General features: G+C 39.2%; 1 protein-coding gene across 1 annotated transcript; it reads right to left on the reverse strand.

Moving 5' to 3' along the window:
* Positions 1-1,948: 1,948 nt before the first annotated feature.
* Positions 1,949-19,327, reverse strand: dnai1.2 (dynein, axonemal, intermediate chain 1, paralog 2). Its single transcript, XM_029503111.1, has 19 exons — positions 19,286-19,327; positions 19,045-19,104; positions 18,808-18,894; positions 18,482-18,562; positions 18,172-18,298; positions 17,874-17,929; positions 17,617-17,739; positions 17,147-17,272; positions 16,516-16,600; positions 16,289-16,406; positions 16,082-16,125; positions 15,722-15,969; positions 15,309-15,398; positions 14,978-15,065; positions 14,726-14,805; positions 11,423-11,571; positions 8,140-8,239; positions 4,561-4,743; positions 1,949-2,050 (listed from the first exon to the last, which is right to left on the reverse strand). The coding sequence occupies exons 1-19, from the start codon at positions 19,325-19,327 to the stop codon at positions 1,949-1,951; spliced, it is 1,989 nt and encodes a 662-aa protein (XP_029358971.1).
* Positions 19,328-19,781: the final 454 nt, after the last annotated feature.

Here is a 19,781-nt window from a genome sequence, read left to right on the forward strand (position 1 = left end):
GTCATCTGCCAAACTGATGACCGAAATGACTGCGCCTCACAAATATAGCAAGTATGAACCGTAACTGGCAGAGGGACCTATTTTAAGTATCCATCACATGTCAGGTCTTGATGCCAGAGTGAATATATACATTTAATGAAGACAGCCTGAAGAAAAGGGACACAGGACCAAAGACAAATGCAAGTGAAGCAACTAATGGGAAACAGGAATGAGTCCATGAAGAGTGGCTGGCCTGCTGTTAAGAGTTTTTCTAAATATACCCCTCTTACCTTACTCTCCTGAAAAAAAAAAAAAAAAAAGAGGAAACCGGTCTATTGCTGATAACGGGGAATTGAGTCTGTGTGGAGCGTGTTTTTGTGTCATTGTCACTCATAAATACCAGCAATCTGTGAGGCATCGCGCCTTGTGGAGGGTGTTACATAAGGACTAGAGAGGCTTAGCTGAGATTTGTGTCCTCTTCAACACGGCCCTCACATTGACATCTGCTTGTGGCTGTTTGTGATGGCCGACTCAGTCTGGACAGAATCACAGGACGCTAACATATACAGATGGATTCATGACATGGTTCCTGCAGATTGGAAACAGAAACTGCCGCTGGTGACCCGTGTCCCAGCACTGACGATCAATAAATTTAACCTTGTCCTGCTGGCACTGCAACATCAGAGTCAACAGGGAATGTGATGGTGTTGAACTATTTTAGGATATGCGTTAAACCAGGCGATATTGAGCAGGAAGCATGAAGTAAGATTCTCTGAATATATTGGTGCTTGAGCAAATAAATATATGGCCCATTCAAGATGGTTAATTTGGAGACTTTGGGGGGTTATCCCAGTTTCAAACAAACCTGGCTCTGATTTGTAGAAACTGAGAAGGAAGGTTTGACAGCAATACTTGCATTGCACTCACAGGATTAGGAATTAGGTTCTTTTTTTTCCAAACAAAGATTTATGACACCAGCATAATTTAAAAGATGCTTTAATAAGATAAACGTGGCCTAAAATATCACAACATATCCTTTAACTCACTCCATACTGAACATGTAAAAATTGGACACAATTGTTGCCCTACAAGTATGACCTTTATTGATTAACTATTGTCTAAAGGCACCCGATCACATCCCAACTGTGAGTCATGTGGGTACAACTAACATTCCTTTGGCCAACCCTGTAATGTGCTTCATATTATGCAGTACTGCAGTAGCTGTTACAGCTGTACTTTCATTACTATCCCTAGGACACAATCTAGTGTAAACCATTTTCATTAAATGACGTTATTCGACAGTTCCCCCTGACTAAAGTTGTAGAAAGATAATGATGAATCACTTTCCAGGAAAGACAGTGCTTCCTGAAGAGCAAAGAAGGTCGCTGTAGTATTGGGAGATGTAGAGAGAGTTCTGGATATTGTGGCAGCCTTTGATCAATGTTCAGACCAGTGTTGGGTACTTTCCTTAAGGACAATATAAGTTCTTTCCACATTTGGGCTATCACAATGCTCCTCACGTTTCTCTGGACGAGTGCCCAGAAAAGGATGCAGCCAAGATGCGTTTTTTTGGATATGGCCCACAAATACTCAATCTATTACTCTAATTTAACTTCCCCTTCACTTGCAGTAACTCTCCATTACGTTTTAGCTTGATCAACTTGTATAATACATAGCCAGCTGAATAATTCCCTGCAGCAGAGGTCAGCCATGTCAACTTGTTTCTTGTTAAATATATATGAAGAACTGCAGTTTAAGTAAATGAATTATAAATTGATAGTGAATAATTTAGCTAACAGCTTACGAAAGATGAAAAGGAAACATTTTTAATAAACATATACAAACTGTCTCCTTGTGATGTCAGTCTTGTTTACTGTTGCACACAGCAGAAGAAGTGAGGAGGACAATGAAGGAGAGTGGAACATCCTACCATGTGTCCCTGTTGAATAGAGATGTCATAATGACCAGGTTAAACTGCGCTGTGCTCTGGTCCCCTCAGCAGACTGAGGAGCTTCTCCATCTTGGCTACTTGAACTTCTGGACCCTTAGGCACCTCCTGTCCCTTCTTAACCTGCAGAACAAACAAACACACGCGCACACACACACACACACACACACACACACACACACCAAATTAGCCATAAACTGAAATGGAAGCAAGGCCAATAGCAACAAAGTGATTATATCACATTAAATATTTGTTGTCCACGATTATGTAAAACGTACTCTGAAGGTACAGAGCTACTGCCTAAAGGGCACTCTTCCTGAGAATTAATACAAAGAAACCGTCCTTGGTTTGTGGTGTAAGTATATTATTGTTAATGACACATGAAAAACTCCTGTGTGTGGATAAACACGCCACTTAAGATCAAAATACTATGACTCAACAGTTCTTCTATATTTTTGTTTACTCCACTTCTCAGAAGGAATATTAACAGGGATCTCCTTCACACAGCTCTGTTATTTTTGTTACAGAAAGTTCTTATACTGAAGAAGACATAAGTTTAAAAACCTTAAATCATTTCTGAACTACATTAAAATTAAATGGCACTGCATATTTGGCTGTAAGCTTTAATGACAAAATACACTTTTAGTCTTAATTTGGTGTCTGTGTCTGCAACTCCCATCAAATGATGTCAATATTAAGCAGCAAAGCACATTCAATTATTATCAACTGACAGCAACAAAGTACTGTTAAGAATAGTAGCAAAAGTATCATCATGCATATAATGTACTTTTCATAATATTAGAAAAAAACCAACAAGCCATGGTGATTTGCTAACTCTTGGTCTAAAGCTCAGAGACTGTATTTATATTACAGTGTAGCTACTTTGAAGTCTGGAAATGATACAGCAGTGTGGCCTCTGCAGACAGATGGCTGTAATCCCTAAACGAATGAGCACCATATCTTGGTGCAACATAATATCTCTGCAATGACGGATGGGTCAATAAAAGTCCTCCACTGAGGAGGCAAAAGCTGACTGAACATTTGCTGGACTCAAAATAAATAAAAACCTAAAAATGAATCAAAAATAATAAGAAAAAAATAATTTCTCAATAAAAATAAATCGATCTGTATCCTGATGTTTATTTTCTAATTTCCTGTATCTTGCTAGTTCTGCTTACCATATCAGTAAAATCCTAGCCTGGTTCTTCTTGTGTTAAAAGTAATGAAAACAATTCCCCTGCTCTATGATTAACTCTGAAGTATATTTCATCTCAATTTATACTCTGGGAAGCAATTGTGATAAATGTAGCATAAAAAAAAATCACACAATGAAACGCTCACTTATATTCTGGCAAGAAAGAGACCACTGGGGATGGAGCATGTTGTACCCAGTTAAACAGAGCAGTGTGCTGGGCTACAGGTTCAGATCAGTGCAGACACAGGGAAAACACCTGGATTTAAAACCCAGAACCTGAGATGACAGCACAAATCATGACATAGCTGTTCCACCTGAGCCAAAATTCCAGACTGCCTTACCAGTCAGCTCAAATGCCTTTTAAATAGATGAGTAGAACACATTGGCATTGCTTTTTGTGTGCTGCTAGGCCACAGTTGTAATGTGGCAGTGTTTTAGGTATGCAAATGTTTGATCACACCCATTTTCCCAGTTTCAGGGGCTGCTGTGTCAATTTTATATGACATATTGTTGGTAATATCTGCTCCTGGTTTGTATCTGATGATTATTTGCCATATTGGGATTCAAAGTGCTCCAACACCATTATCAGTGGTGCTAAACTGTCCAATTATGTCCTAATTGTACACTTTAGGGTTGTACTGTGAGGCCACTAATGAGCTAGTGCTGTGTGTATGTGTTGTAATCCTTAACCCATGTAAACTGTGTTTATCAGACTTGTAGGAGTGTTGGTCATGTGTCTGTATGTAGTGTAGACCTGGCAATACTACAATTCTGCAAAATGGAAATTGTGTTTTAAGGATAAAGACATACTGTATTAACCATTAGAATTTCTTCTGGTTTACATGGATGAACATGAACAGCTCAAAGGAAAGTGGACAGACAACCTCGAACAGGATCCGGATTTAAGTGTTGTGAGTCAGTGTGCCATTTGCTTCCTCCCATGTTTAGTAGGGCCACTATAATGTATATCAGGCATCTTAAGCCATTCCCTCACCAGATAACGTATCTTATTTTTCAAGCTACTTTTCAGTTTAATCAGTTAAAAAACACTTGACTCCCTTCTGGCTAATTTTAACTGGCTAAAATAGGCCTTAGTTCCATTATTATTATTATTAGACTCTTAGAAGAAAGAATCAGTTGATTATTCATTGACTTGTAAGAGGTGGCAATTATGACTAATACAAAAGTGCAAGGATGCAACCAGATTGTTTATCGATAAGATGGTACATGAAGTGACACAGCACACAAAGTGGTAGAAAGTTTGGTACCTAATTTGTAACATGTTAATTTACATTTGTATATACCAATGAAGTCTAGTTAAAAAGACAAAGCTGCAGGAAAAACACATCATTGGAAAGACAACTTTATCTTCTCTAAAAAGGATGTAATTTTGTAAATCAGCTGAAATTCTTGTCTGGAAACTCTGTACAGCTCTTACCTTGGGCTCTTTGCGAAGATTAGGTGAAAGTTTGAGACTGATGATGTAGCCTCGGTCATCACCCACTATGATGATTGGATGGATGGGATTGAACTCAAGGTGAGTAAGTTTGGTCTTTTTGGCCACTACTGACTGCTGGCAGAGGGCTTCATATTTGTTGATGCTGAGGTCAAAAACATGAACCTGGAAAATATTGATCTCATGAGTTAATAGGTTCATAATGTACACTCTTGTTGAATTGACATTTCAAGAATGGGACACCACCACAAAAGCCCTGTTTGACAGCACACATAACCTGACACAACCTAACCCCAACTCTAACCTCATCCATCTCATTGTTCAAAATATTTAGACTGAGGGATTCACATTATGACAATGGTAAGCAAATAGAGGCTCTATTTATGGTCTTATGTGTGTGCTTGTGTTTGTATGTATCATGTGTTGAGAAAGTCAACCAAAAGCCTCTGCAGGGACGTAAGGCTGACCATCTGGTGCAAAGCAGAGTGCTCCCAAGTAATTCAATGACTGTTTACTTCTGTCTGTTTGTATGTGTGTGAGTGTCTGTGTGTGTACCCTGGCAGCCGCAATACAAAATCATTGGCATCCTAGTCCAGAAGAAACCAGGCCGTAGACATCCCCCTTTCAGGCTAAATGCATGTCGACAATATGTTGACAAAGCATGAGCCCACTTCGAAGCACAGCCCACTTACTTTACTAGAAAGATTACTGTGCCACGGCTGCTAGAGTTCACTCTGTGGTGCTCTGGCTCCCAGCATCACACTGTGTATCACAGTTATCACTTGCAACAAATCATCATATTCTAGGAGTGTATGAATTTCTGAAACCTCCATCACTACACCTGTTATCCGGAATGTTTTGTTGCTCATACAAAGTGTAAAAAGTCACTGTATTTCCCAGAAAGAGCAGCTGGAGAAGCAGAGAGAATGAAGAAATTTGTTTGCCCAGAAAACCTCAGTGTGATCTTACATACAGTATCCCCTTGCCAGGCAAGCTGACATCCTTATGAACACAAACATGTACAATATGGCATCCCTGACATTTTGCAATGTGTCAGTGGCAGTGGCAGGCAAAGTTCTTATTAACAGTAATGAACATCAGGGTGCACACAACTCATTGCTGAGTCACTCACATTCTATCACTTGACACAGAAAATGACAAGTGTACTGAAACAATGTGGCTATCTGGGTGCTGATTAACATCATGCACTATGATTGCACCAGTAAATGTTGGACCATTCCATTCTTCAAAATATAATGGGGACTGAATGTAAAAATGAGCTTAGCCTAGTCTTGGACTGAAAAGCAGTTATTTAGTGGAGCCAGTTAATTAAGCACATCCTTGTCAGCTTTACAGCTGATAATTACATAATCTCAAAATTTGCCATTGCAGTAGATACTAATATCCCTATACCTAAGAATGCTGGCTAACCCATTCTTCAATTCAGGTTGGAACCTTATTTCAGGTTTGAGTTTAGCATACTGAGAAAAAAATGGACCAGCCCCAATGACCTTGGTTCCAATTAAATATTGTTATCCTTCCTGCTACTTAGAAAGGGGAAGATATAATTTACTTGTAAAATGTATGCAAATTGATGAGCTTTTAATCATTTTTTTAATAGCTACTGAAAACTGTTTTTGATCCAGTTTCACAGAATAAATGACAACACACATGGGACTTTGCACACTAATACTAATAAGGTTGTTTAATTTTATTTATTTATTCTTTGGAAAACGATATTTACAATCTAGCAAATTGGTTCTTTTATTCTGGATTTAAATTACAACTATATTTTTAACCAGTTAATTGAAACCTGAACAAAAGTTGAAATTACAAAAGACATATTTAATTCTAGTTGTGACCTTTCTGTGAAATTTGGTATTTGTTTACATCCATGTCTCCTTGAGCCTGCATGATGAGTGAATTTGCATTAGTTCACATAACGGTGCAGTACTACAGTCTGCATTGTGACTGTGTTGATTGGATCGTGGTGCTGAAACAAACCACTCGCACATTCACTCACACACGTACACTCTATCACATAAGGTATCTCTCAAACTGCTCATCTCTCATTTCCTCTCTGTCACTCTCACTCGCCTTCACTCAGTGCATTGGACAGGAAATGTGCCAGACACCACACTGAACTTTTATAGTATGGCACAGACTGCTGCGAAGACAAACAGATGGGGACAGCTGGTCACCATATAAAGAAAATATGCAGAGATAAGAAACACGGCATCTGTTAAAATTACTTTTGCTTGGAATCACAAACTACTGGAAGGGCACAAAGCTACCTTTGTTAGACAAAGTGTGTGTGAACAAACTCAATTGCCTGAGGATAATCTTTGACTTGCTTTATGAATATAATAAGGGTTTAGCCAGCTGGGGCTATAACTATACGAAATGGATAATGAAGTGGATAGTGGGCACTTGACAGAAGGAGTGTGCCAAAAAAATCTATTTATTTAAGACTCACGATTCTCATTCATTACGATTCAGAATCGATTTAAAATGTTTAAACTTTTTAATTTCTTCTATCCCCATACTCTTTGGTTTTCCACCGATTACTGACATCTCCGTTGAAGGACATGATAATCAACCTCTTTGTGTTGAGCTCAGTGAGTGACTCGCGTTAGTCTCTACTCTCTGCAGGGGTCCAGTCTCTGGTTTAGTTTGGTTGCCATTCCTTGGTCGATCGGGCGGTTGAGCGCCCTTCTTGGGCAGGGGGACAGTGTTAACCACTACGCCACCGTGCTGCTCAGGTCACCACCACATACATTTACGTCAAGTCACCCATTAACCTAGACAGGTACAGTGGCCGCTACCAGGATTCGAACTGTGCCCACTATGCTCGAGTCACCACATTCATTCATTCATGGTTAGGGGGGTGTGCATTATTAGTCAACCCCTCAGAGCATTTTCCCGACAGATACGTTCCTTTTTATTACAGAAAAAAAAAACCCCAAAATTTTATATATAATGTCGGCCAGTTCTGTTATTATGTTTATGTGTAAATATGTTTATAATGAATTTATAATGAATTCCGTATTTAATGTCTAATTCCGCGATTACGTGATTGCGGATTTTATAGGACCCTATTTATCGAATGCCTGGGAAGACCAAGCTTGACATGAGCTCCACGGTGTGCAAGGTTTGCAAAATGAGGAACCCATGTTTAGCTGCACTACTTTTTTTTTTTAGAGTCACTTTTATTTTTGTAACTTAAGCAATATGTGATATTACGCTTATGCAACAGTTGCAACAATTCCATCTGAGCATGGATAAATGTTTAAAACTTCTAAATGTGAAAAAGACCCAATGTCTCCATTTCTCATTCTGTCTTGCAAAGCAGACTGGAGTAGATCCTTTGCACACCTATAGATTGAAGCAGAAATCATTATGAATCAAATCGTTTTGAATTGAATTGCAGCCCCAGAAACTGGAATTGAATTGAATCGTGAAATGGTAAAAGATTCCCACCCCTACTTGATAGTCTCTTCTGTTAGGGAGATGCCAAAATCCAAAATGTGTTTTAAAATGTACCTTAAGAAGGGTACTTACAGTTCCATCTGTTGTGACAGCAGCAAATACAGTGGAGGAGTATGGAGCCCAGGAAACATCTCCAACAGCTACATTCAGATCAAAGGTGAACACTGGAGTGCTGAAAAACATAGACATGGGAAATTAGACAGGATATCTGTAAAGTTTCTTTATAGCATAGAGCATAAAAAGGCTCATGCTCCAGTCCAGAGTGAAAAACAACAGTCCACAGAAAAAAAACCTTTAGAATAACTGAGCCTCTTTGTAGAATTTATCCTATTATTTTCTTTTCTGCTTCTGGACTAAAACAGATCACTTTATTTGTATGATCTAGGCATCATTGGGCTGTGGTAACAAACTACATTTCGAGTGTCATCTATAGTTACAAAATGCCCAGAGATCAATGCTTCATCAAAGTCTGCCAGAGAAAACCTGTGGAAATCCAAAAGGCCCTACAAACTGTTTATTCATGTTATTAACTTGAAAAACCTCAATGGAAACCAGATGAAGAAATGAAATATTTCTGAGGGCTGAAACCAGGAATATACTGTACATGTACATGAAATCAGATATGCAGGGAACATGAGCGTGTGGACAAGTGAAGAGGAGGGAGAAGCAGACCTGCATATATACATGAGAATTATTTCTGTGGTAATTTGGTGATTTATTAAAAACTGGTTATGCAACCAAATGCTGACACACCACTCTAGACACATTCTGTGAGTGAATCAGAGCTTAAGTCCCTGTTCAGTGTCAGAATATGCCACTGGATCAAAAATAACAGCCTGAAAGAGAAAACAGATGTAGTAATGCTAATATCTGTCATGAACAATGTATTCACCACAGTTATTTAGTGAATGCCAAATAATGTAAAGGCACACAGGTTCAAACTGCTTCAACACTATCTGTTTATTAAGACTGGAAACACACTGTATTCATTTAATATCTTATTTGGTACCTCTTCCTTGAATATTTTTCTGTGGTATGGTTTAACCTTAAAATTTTAAAAACTTGGGTTTAAAATTTCCTACACCAACCAAAACCTTCCTTATACAAAGAATACTCATAAATATTCCCCACAATTGGGCTAGATGCAGGATATTTTCTTTGCAAAACCAGAGCATCAAAATTGCATGAACTTATGGAAACAAACAAGAAAGTGCAATCAACTACACTTAAAATTGGTCTTCCTGTTTTTTGCACCAGTCTAACTTAATGCATATATCTAAGATTTCCCTCCATCCATGCTGGTGTGCCTGTTTGATAAATACCATCTATTCTGTTAGGTGTACAATATATTTGAAATGAAATACAGAAGGCTTATAAATCTGGCCCGGAGTCTTTCAAAAGAGGTTTTTTGAGCAGAATGATTCTGCACATACTGTAAATCTAGACTGGAACTTTAAGGATTCATAAATTCTGCCCCTATTTATCACTGGGCTGAGGCACAAATTTATCAAGCTACGTTTGATGTGATTAATAGACTTGATGCAACTCTCTACTATTACGACAAGCCCTCCGGATCATTCAGGACTGGCTGTTGTCATCTGCCAGTTTTACTGGATATGTGAGCTTAATCCATCACACAAAAGCAGTAAAATTCAGAGTCATCATCAATCTTTCACACCTCTGAACAGTATGATGAAGAGTTTGTGAAAAGTTGCCAGAGCTTGTCAGACTCTCTCCTGGAAACAATATGACTTGTATCTATGGGCTGTTATGGATCTTTCTTTTTTGGTCTGCATTCGTTTAACACCACAGGGTGTCAGCATTATATGAGATTGATGCAGTTATAGTCTTGCAGCTAAATATCTTATTATTTCAGCTAGTTTGCGGATCTTTATTGAGTGGAATGATCTTTGTGTGGCAGGGAGGGCAGTGTTACACCTCAGTGAACACGGGGGGAACAAAGGACAGAGAAGGTGTGGAAGGACGGACAGGGGAAGGGAAGCAGGTGGTGCTGGTAGGAACCAGTGGGGTGAAGGATGCTGTGCTTCACCTCACTCAGGATTAAGAGAGTCCAGAGGGTTTCTCATCTCTGGAGAGATGGGAGTCCAGGTAGGTGAAGGTGTCCCAACAGAGGAGATGGGTCAAAGATGGGGTATGTAGTGATGGAATGAAGGAGCAGCTCAGCCCATTTTAAGCAGGATTTATCATCTCTCCATGATGTGACCCAACACGAGCTGGCAAGTGAAACCACACATGCATGTGGGCATTCCCTAAATATGAGTGAGACTGTCACCAGGGCCCATAGTCCGGTCAGGGGCCCCAGCTCCCCATGCCCACCACCCTGTGTGCGGGAACGCGTAAGATACCAAGCCCAGGGAGCAACCACAGCCCCCAGTGTTCCAGGTGGGCGACGGTGAGCACCACCGGACCGCCCAAGCAAGTGTGTGCCGTGTACCGAACTGTGGCTGTGGGAAGTAACATAATGGAAAGTGTGTGTGGTAGGTGGAGCGTGTTGTAAGTGCAGTTTGGGAGGCAGGCAAGTGAGGGCCCAGTCCCCAGCCGGAGGGCTGCAGGTGTGGTAGCCCAGGGCACCCACAGACCTCGTCCCCCAGTGCAGCATAGCAACAGGGGCATGACAGCCGCCCTGGCAGCTACCATGAAACAACACTGGCCAGCCGTCGAAGGGGACCGCCAGCCAGAGACACAGGAAATGGCCATGGTGACACCACAAAGGAGGAATGGCCCCCACAGCTGTCGATGAGGGGCACCAGGCCTGAGCCTGCCTCCAGGGTCCAGCTGGACCCTAGGAATGCCACCCAGGCCGGAGAGGGCCCAGCCCCCCAGGGGAGTGAGCAGGAGCCAGAGGAGGGAGCTATGGATCTTTCTTGAAAACTTTGTCTGTCATAATGGGTGGATGATTACTACCATTATTCAGTCAAGCTACCTGTGCTGGCAAGGAGTCGGAGGTCAAATACGTCAAATACAGCAGATATCTTTTTTCTCTGGTCCACTGTAAGCGCAAAAAGGTAATAAAGACTGATATAGTCTAATATTCTGTCCCTTCTTCTGTGAAGCACATCAAGCATTAGAAAAGTTGCTTGATGCCAAAAACAAACAAAAAACAACAACAAAAACATAAAATCACACTAGCTATTCTGTAACTAATCACAGCATATAATTTAGAGAAAACTACTCATTACTCAGATCCCAGTGCCCAAATACCTCATGCACAGAACTAATTTTCACTGCTTGATTTTGTAATCATAAAGTCCAACACATATGGTGTGATAAGCCCCTTCTTTCAAAGCACTATTGCAAGATTTCTGTGGCAGTATCCACTCAAAAGTTGTCTTACTTAATGGTGTGATCCCAGATCTTGACGGTCCAGTCTGAACTGCAGGAGATGAACACCTTTGGATGGTAATGGTTCCACTTCACAGTATCCACTGCCATGCTGTGGGCATCATATGTCTCCAGGAACTGGCTTGAGTAAGTCTTGGAGCACTGGAGAACAATGGCAAAGTATTGAGTTGTACCATAGTAGACCTTATAAACACAAATTTCTGTGAACAAGTTACTATTTATTTCTGTTTCTAGTGAAACTGATTGAATGTCTTTCCTTCTTAGACATGGATGGTTATCTTTTGGAATAGTTATTGTAACATTTTATTGTAAAAACATTAAAGGACAAAACTTAATAAGTGAGCGGAGAAACATGATGCAACCATCCATGTGTATGAAATTCATATGTATTATATGCTCAGACCTTAGACCTCAACCCAGTGGAACAAACACTGGAAATATTTGCACCAATTTGTTTGACAATGACCACCACACCACCATTAAAACACCACTGAGGGAATGTCTTTAGGAAGAATCAGGTCAGAGGTCAGCAGTTCAGAGACTTGTCCATACCGAGATACAATCAAACAGCTCTTTTAGCTTGTAGTGGCCTAAACTTTGCCAAAAGTCTTGGTTTTCCTATAATTTGAGCTTAATGTCTAAACAGTGTTTTTAAAGGCAGGGGTAACATGACAAGGTATTTTCCTAAAAATGCTGAAATTCTGTAAATTCTGTATGTTAGCCCCATGATGTTTCGACAGACAGTTGATAGAATACCCTTGCTATGACACTGGTTATTAAAGATAAACTACAATGTGCTCGATATTTTTACCTCAAAGGGAGGAATGCAAATCTCTATGGCTCAATGCTATGCCCTTTAAATTCATGTAGTTTGTTTGCTACTGACAGAATAGAGTTTACAAACGTACTTCAACAGCAACAATGTTGTATTGTAGGGATAAATTAACTGGACAATCCAGGACAAAACAGCTTTATGGCTCGTGTGATCAGCTGTTGCTTGTCCACACATTGACAGTTTGACTGTTGACTTGCATCGAGGTGAAAGATTCTTAATCTGGCCTCTCCTGGGGTGTCTGTGCCGCTGAACCTCGAGGTGACAGACAGAACATATTTCATCACACATACAAGGTGTGCGCCTGGTGACACAATTGCTCCTAGTAGAGCTGGGTAAATAAGGCGATTGCACAGAAGTGCAGTCAAGGTGTGATTCCTTTCTATATTGCTACTTGTGACCTTCCTTTGATCATGTACAGAGCCCAAGAACATGCAATCAAATAAAGTGCAGTGACCAAGACAGAAGTACATAATAATTTTTCAGAACAAAATACAAAATGTCTTTTCAACGCTATTTGGATGTCATAGTGCACAATATAATTTAGAGGAAACACAAGAAACTTGTGCGACATGGCTATTTTAAAATGAAGTAAAATGTCATCTAATACAATACTGAAACTGTTTTTATTAGATTTTAATTGATTTTGGATGACAGAGAAGTTCACTAGAGCTCAGACTATATTGGTTACAAAATCAAATTAAATGTCTGTTTTGTTTTCCTTTTTTTTTTACTCTTAAAATTAATCACGGTCACAATTTAATGAAATAAAAAGGTAAAACAATTAATCTGTGTCCTTCGTGAAATAACACTGTTAATGTATACGCTTACTGTAAATTTAATATTTCTCTGTCTATTTGCAACCCTTAGATTTCTGCAGCCAGCAATGAACTAGATTACATGATCTCAACAACAAACACTTTATTCTCTTAATGGCCATGCGATATAGTCTGAAGCACTTTGTTTAATTTGATAAAGACTGACCAATTTTGGCGACACCTGCATCAGTCAGCTCGCTGTTTACACTTTAATGTTATTAGATCAATATAGAATGAGGGCACAGTAAGTGCAGATAAATTAGACTTTTATGAGTGTCTTTCTGCCTACAGTAACAAGAACATGAGGAAATGAGCACAGAGAATGTGGGAGGCCAGCCAAAAACTACCAGCTGTCTAATGTGGACAGAGAGAGGTTCTGCTTAAAGAGACTCATTAAATGCCTAATGTCAAGCCCTCAGGGGCTCCCAACAGGCCACATGGACACAAACAACTACACATTTGAACAATCACACATACAGTTGATCGGAACTACATCTAATGTACCCTCTGGTGTTTGAGTCCATCAAGATATCTCTAAGTGCAACATAAACAGCATGAGTTCAAGACATAAAATAATCCTAATGTTGTTCCAGGGTGAATACATTTTAGGGTTTGCTGATTATCATTAGCAAAATTTGGGTGACTTTGTTTCTATAGGTTCACTTTCTCATCATAAAAGCTTTTTTGCATCTTGGCTTCATTCTGAAATTCATGGACGAATTAGACAGCTTTTGGTCTTTTATATAGAAACTTGTCAGTGGTCAATCCGTGCAAATCAGAACAAACTAAAACATCAAATTATAGTCAACATAACATCTGGTAAAATGCAAATGGACTGCATTCATGTTGCACTTCCCTGGTTTCAATCAATCAAAGCACTTTACAATATTTCACTTATGCACTCACACAACATCACTTTGACACACACTCACGCATGCACTGATCAAACAGCCATTAGGGGCATTTCAGTGTTCAGAATCTTGCTCAAGGACACACTGACATGTGGACTGCAGGTTCTCTGGATTGAATCACTGATGTGATGAATAGATGATCTGATCTACCTCAAGAGACACAGCCACCCCAAGATGTAGGTAACTATATAACCATATATTGAGTCACAGGGAAATTTGGACATCTGTGTTCAACTGACTTAAACATACATTTACTTCATGTACAATACTGAGTGTATTATTAACATAAATATAATATAAATTAAATATCCATATATTTGGGACTGGAATGTTCAAATTCCATTGGTATATTTAAATAACAATCTGAAATGATTCATATTATTCACATTATCACTAAAGGAAAACTGCTTCCTTAATGAAGTTGATATAAGTGTAAATTATAATTGATGCTTTTTAAAGACTGCTTATTTGATTATGTCTATTACTATCTATTACTCAGGTGGATCACTATAGATTATTGCCCTGTATTGTACTGTGTGCCATAGATTTGTTTCTATCATAATTTGTGCACAAATGCTGGCCAGTGTTTTTATATCACAAGTTATTTCCAAATTTGTTCCCAGATGGTAAGTGATAGCTTTAGTGAATGAACTTAGTGAACATGCTTTATGTAATTTTAGATATGACCTGTGTCATTTACCCAAAACCAGCTTGTTGGAAGCCTTAACACATACCTTGTGTATTTTCCCCTCCTCTGTGCCAACCAGGAAGAGATAGTCAATCTGTTTGTGAAAGTCAAACGCTGTACCACAAGCTGTGGGCATGAGGCATATATAACTTAAATTACAGATACTTGTCAACCAAACCATGAAACATCTGTTCTGATATTAAGTAAAATATGAAACATAGGACTTCGCATTCATAGAAAATGCATTGATGGTATACTGCTACAAACAATGGAATGTACTGAGTGTGTGAAGCATTACCAATGTAGGGCTGCTGTGCACCCTCTGGGCCTTCAGATATAACGCCATTCAGTGTCAGTCTGATAATGTCTGTAAAGACCAGTTCATTCTGCAAATATAAAACGAATACAAAGACTTATGAAGGTATAATACATGTTATAACATGCATGTACATGTCAAGTCAAAAAAGAATGACAAAAAACAGTACAGAGATGAGCAGACATAGTGTTTGATTAGCGAGCATGTTGAGCACTTGTAAATTGCTAAAATAAAGAACCAGGCAATATTGCCAGGGTTAGGGTTAGGGTGAGAGAGAAAGTATCTGGAAAAACAGCATAGTTTCTTGGGTGACCTTAACAAGAGTCCAAGACACAACTCGGCCATCAGATGACACAGAATAGAAATTGTGATTGTTATCCATGTCGTCGTTTTGCCAGTGCACCTGAAATACAACAGAGCAATGAATAAATCCACTTTTAAACAAACGGAAGTTGATGGTGTGTATGAGTAAGTATTATGTGCTAGATCACAATATTTGTATAGCATGTGCTTCATCCTCCAGTTCATGAAATTCTGCTAATGACTATGATAAAATATCCCAGCATTGCCACTGATTGGTAGGGATAGCTTAAAAAATGGGTTAGCTGTAAATACAGCTTTCATAAAACACCCAGATTAGTGTCTAATAAAGAGACAAATTACTCTGCAAAGGTAGAGTGGCGGAAACTGAACACACACTGTAAAGTCCCATCACAGCACTATCACCTGCCAGACAGGGTCAGTGTGTTTGCCTGTCTTGGCTGTACTCTTGTACACAGGCTCAGCTCCTTTCTGTTTCAGGTTGTAGACAGCCACACAGCCATCATAGAAGCCCACTGCCACCAGGTAGGAATGCTGGTCATGGATGTCGAGGCACAGGACACCAGAAGTTGTCAGGTAAATATACTCGGGAAATGAGGGGTTCTTCAATGTGTAGAAGACAAGCATGCCATGTCCTTGTTTATTGAAGTCATCTGACCACAAGAGAGGCATAGGTGAGTGGATGGGATGATGAAAAAATAAAAATTTGCAAATAAATTCAAATTAAACAAATGTTTTTAATAGCTCAGAATTCTCTGTACTTACATGAACCCATTCCTACAGCAAACAGGTCCTGGTATTTTTTATTCCTACAAAGGAGATGTGCATGAGTCACTCCTCCTATTTTCTTGGAAATGCAGAGGTGCTGTACAATAAATAAATCACCATCATCATTTAGGTAGCGTAATTCCTGAGAATAATATTGATCATCATCCAAGGTGGAACATTCGCAGAGATGGTGGACAAACATACCAGCAGAGGGCAGTGACAGACAGACCCCTGGATTTGTCATAGTGGAACTTCCACAAAGGGAGAAGAGTGCCCTTCTGGCCCCTAAACTCATCAGACTCATCCTCAAAGTATTTGAAATCTGACAAGGTGTCAATGAGCAAAGAAAACCGAAGAGAAGAGTATGCAATTAGTTTTAAATGGGGTCATAGTGCAGCACAGTATCATGTGTTATGATCAACAGAGGATACCTTGTATAATATCATCAAATAAATTCTGATTGACCATTCGTTCCAAGATTTTGGCTGCTTTTCCCACTTTTGTGACGTCATTACTCTGTAACAGAAACATATAATCTGGGAATGGCACACTTCAAAAACCTCCTGCTTGTCTAATGCCTCTTGTTTAATAATAGATAACTCACAACAAATCTGATTACAGGACAGGAACACTAACATAATAAATAAAATTGGCTATCATTTATGTCAGTGATATTTTTCACCTACTGTCTGCTTCAACCTCCTGCTTGTTGAACATAGCACAAATGCTGAAACACTAAATCATGTGGCCATTAAAAAGGTGTCAACTGTCAGTGTGGCCTGTTGCACAACTATCTAACATATCTAACAATATACAAGCATACCTGAAATGCACTCAGCAGTAATACAAAATGGCATGTAGATACAACTTAACTTAAACTACGTTACATGTCCTTCATGTCCTCTAATAAAGGCAAGATGTTTTTTCTTTGATGATTCGCTGCTCCATTTTTTATGATGAAACTCAGTCTGACTCTTTGACCAGGTAAGCTTTCAAGACCTCATATATTAGAAATACAAAATACATTCTCGCAAGTCTTGGCAGGAATGTTTGTGAATTTACCTGAGTCTCCATCAGCATAATCTTCTTGCTTTTGTCATCATTTTCCTTTGTTTGTATGGCCTTTTGCTTTTCTTTATTCTTTTCTTGTTTCTGAAGCTCCTCCACATAAGCGTCATAGATTTCCCACTGCAAAAGGAATACTTGATATTACAGTCTCTCCGTCTGAGGACCTATATTCACTGATGGCCATCAGCATGAAAACCATCCTGGCCTAATAACCCTTTTAAACAAATCAGGGAAGCCAGTACCTGTGTAGCAGTGGCAGAAAAGTTGCTGCGTGGTGGGGGTTCAGTGTGGCAACTTTTATCCTAAAAGAAAAGACAAATTAGCCCAAATAAACTCTTGAGACACTAGGATGTGAGTATTTTATCAGAAACACATAACGTGTAATATTTTTTAACACGATTCCTTTTCTGATGTTAGATATTTGAAAAATTATGCAGATAACAGGTTATGATGCCCTGTCTTACCCTAAGTGGATTATTGAGCGTCTGGGAGGCCCTTTCACTGAAGTTGAACTGGTTTGTAATTTTCAGCTCCTTCTTGTCAGTTTTAGAGGCAGAGCTATCTGGTCTGTCCTCTATAGGTGAAGACTGTGGAAAACCAACAAACGGGAGATTCATAACTCAAGTCACACATGATGTTTCATGATAAATGGAATATGAAATACTGCCCGATTCAAACAAATGTCTGAATTCAATTCAGCAAAATGTTTATTAATTTTTACCGATGTTTCTGGCTCCTCTTCATCAAATCCCACTCCTGTGTCAACTGTTAAAGTCTCTGGAAATGTTAAAGATTTTATAATCATGACTACGGTATGTACATAATGAACACATCAGCTTTCACATATAAATTCCTGATGTTGGTTTTTCCAACACATGCTCACAGTGACACCTTGTGGCACCAAGGATGGACTACACCTGAGAATCAATATTATGAAAAGTACATGATACAAAGAAATACTTTCCCTGTATGGGTAACAAAACCACTATTGTGCTTCGCAGATACGTTTTAGTGACTACCTTCAAGAACACCCTCCTTGGCCATCTGTCTTCGACCCTCGTCAGAGTCTTGATGCACTAGACTGCCCTCCATCACAAAGTGAACAGCCAATTGATCTATAACCAGTATGGGCTTGTAGGTACGCTCCTGAGATTCACAAGAAACAAGGATATGAAAAATCAGCAGATAGAAACATTTTATTTGCTTACATTTGAGAAATTGACTATTTTATGTCAATCAACTGCTTGAATCAAAAAAAAAAAAAGGTGTCATCAGTGTTGTAGTGTTTGCATCCACATTCATTCAGAAGTGTTGGTGCAGCTTCCTTACCTTGAAACTCCAGCGGACAATATTTTGGGGTGCATGTGGATTGTTAGCAGTCAGGACCCTCGTGATTTCCTCTTTTAACTCCTGGTAAATACATTGCAGATAAAGAAATGAGTGTGACAGCAGAGGTGACACATGTCTGACTAACGTGAGGTATTGATAGTGAGGCCAATGACACAAAAATAATTATGAACAATTTGAATTAAAAAAAAAAAAAAAAAGCATTGTCAGGTAACATCAAATTTTGAACCATCTTTTTAAACAGAGCCCACATAGCTGTCTTGAATTTGAACAATGAAGATCCTCATAGCTTTTGCACTGATCCTTACAGCCTCAGTGAGCTCCAGTTGATCTGCAGGTTTAATAAGAGCCCATTCATCCAGCCTTTCACCAATCTCCACACTGTCTTCTTCATCCTATAGCATCATACACAAGAGAAGAAGCCCATGGAAAATCACGTTTTAGCAGCACATGTTTCTTATATTTTATATCTGTTTTATATCTGTTGTATGAAAATGAATTCAAGACGGTTGTGTAATTATTACATTCAGTTAACCCTGACTCACCTTTTTCTTACTTGTAGTGTTGGCTTGCTTAACACATGGTACCTTGTGAATATTTGAGGCCTGTATGAAAATAAGCCATGACCACATAACCACAACAACCACCACAGGATTGGTTATTAGTCAGTTAATAGCATTAATACACAGTGAACAAATAATATTAACTGTACGACTTTAACGTTTCTGTTCAGTTAGCGGGATGTAGCGTCATGATTTTAGTTAGCTAAACTAAACCGAAGTTTACCTTGTTCACCGACGTTGCCACGTTATTGTTGGGCAGTGGCATAACGACTGGAGTCCGGTTTAAATAAACCGAATAAAAGTATATATATCCGCACTGAGTATATCTTTTTTCCGAAATGAAGTGAGTTGAATAAAATTTAACGGATCGATGTGTCCCCTGACTGCTGCCTGCTGTTGTACAGGGGTTGCCAGGACAACGTACTCACTTGGTGGGTCACTCTGGGGTCAAAGAGCCTGTTAAAGTCAAGATGGTTCACTCGCCCGGGTATCTCCGCCTATTGTCCGTTTTATTCCGGTGGTGAATTATCTCAGCGGTGCATGCACAACAATTTATCATTATTAGGATCAAATTGTATTATTCTATAGGATTTCTCTGTCAGACATGGGCCACTTTCTAGCTTTAATCTTCGAGACAGTCTAATTTATTTGAGAGTTGCTCCTCGTAAATTGTCGAATAGGAAAAGCATTATGTTAGGTTGCAAATTGCAATGTTTCGT

The sequence above is a fragment of the Echeneis naucrates genome, chromosome 5, assembly GCF_900963305.1.
Source record: "Echeneis naucrates chromosome 5, fEcheNa1.1, whole genome shotgun sequence".
Classification (NCBI taxonomy): domain Eukaryota; kingdom Metazoa; phylum Chordata; class Actinopteri; order Carangiformes; family Echeneidae; genus Echeneis; species Echeneis naucrates.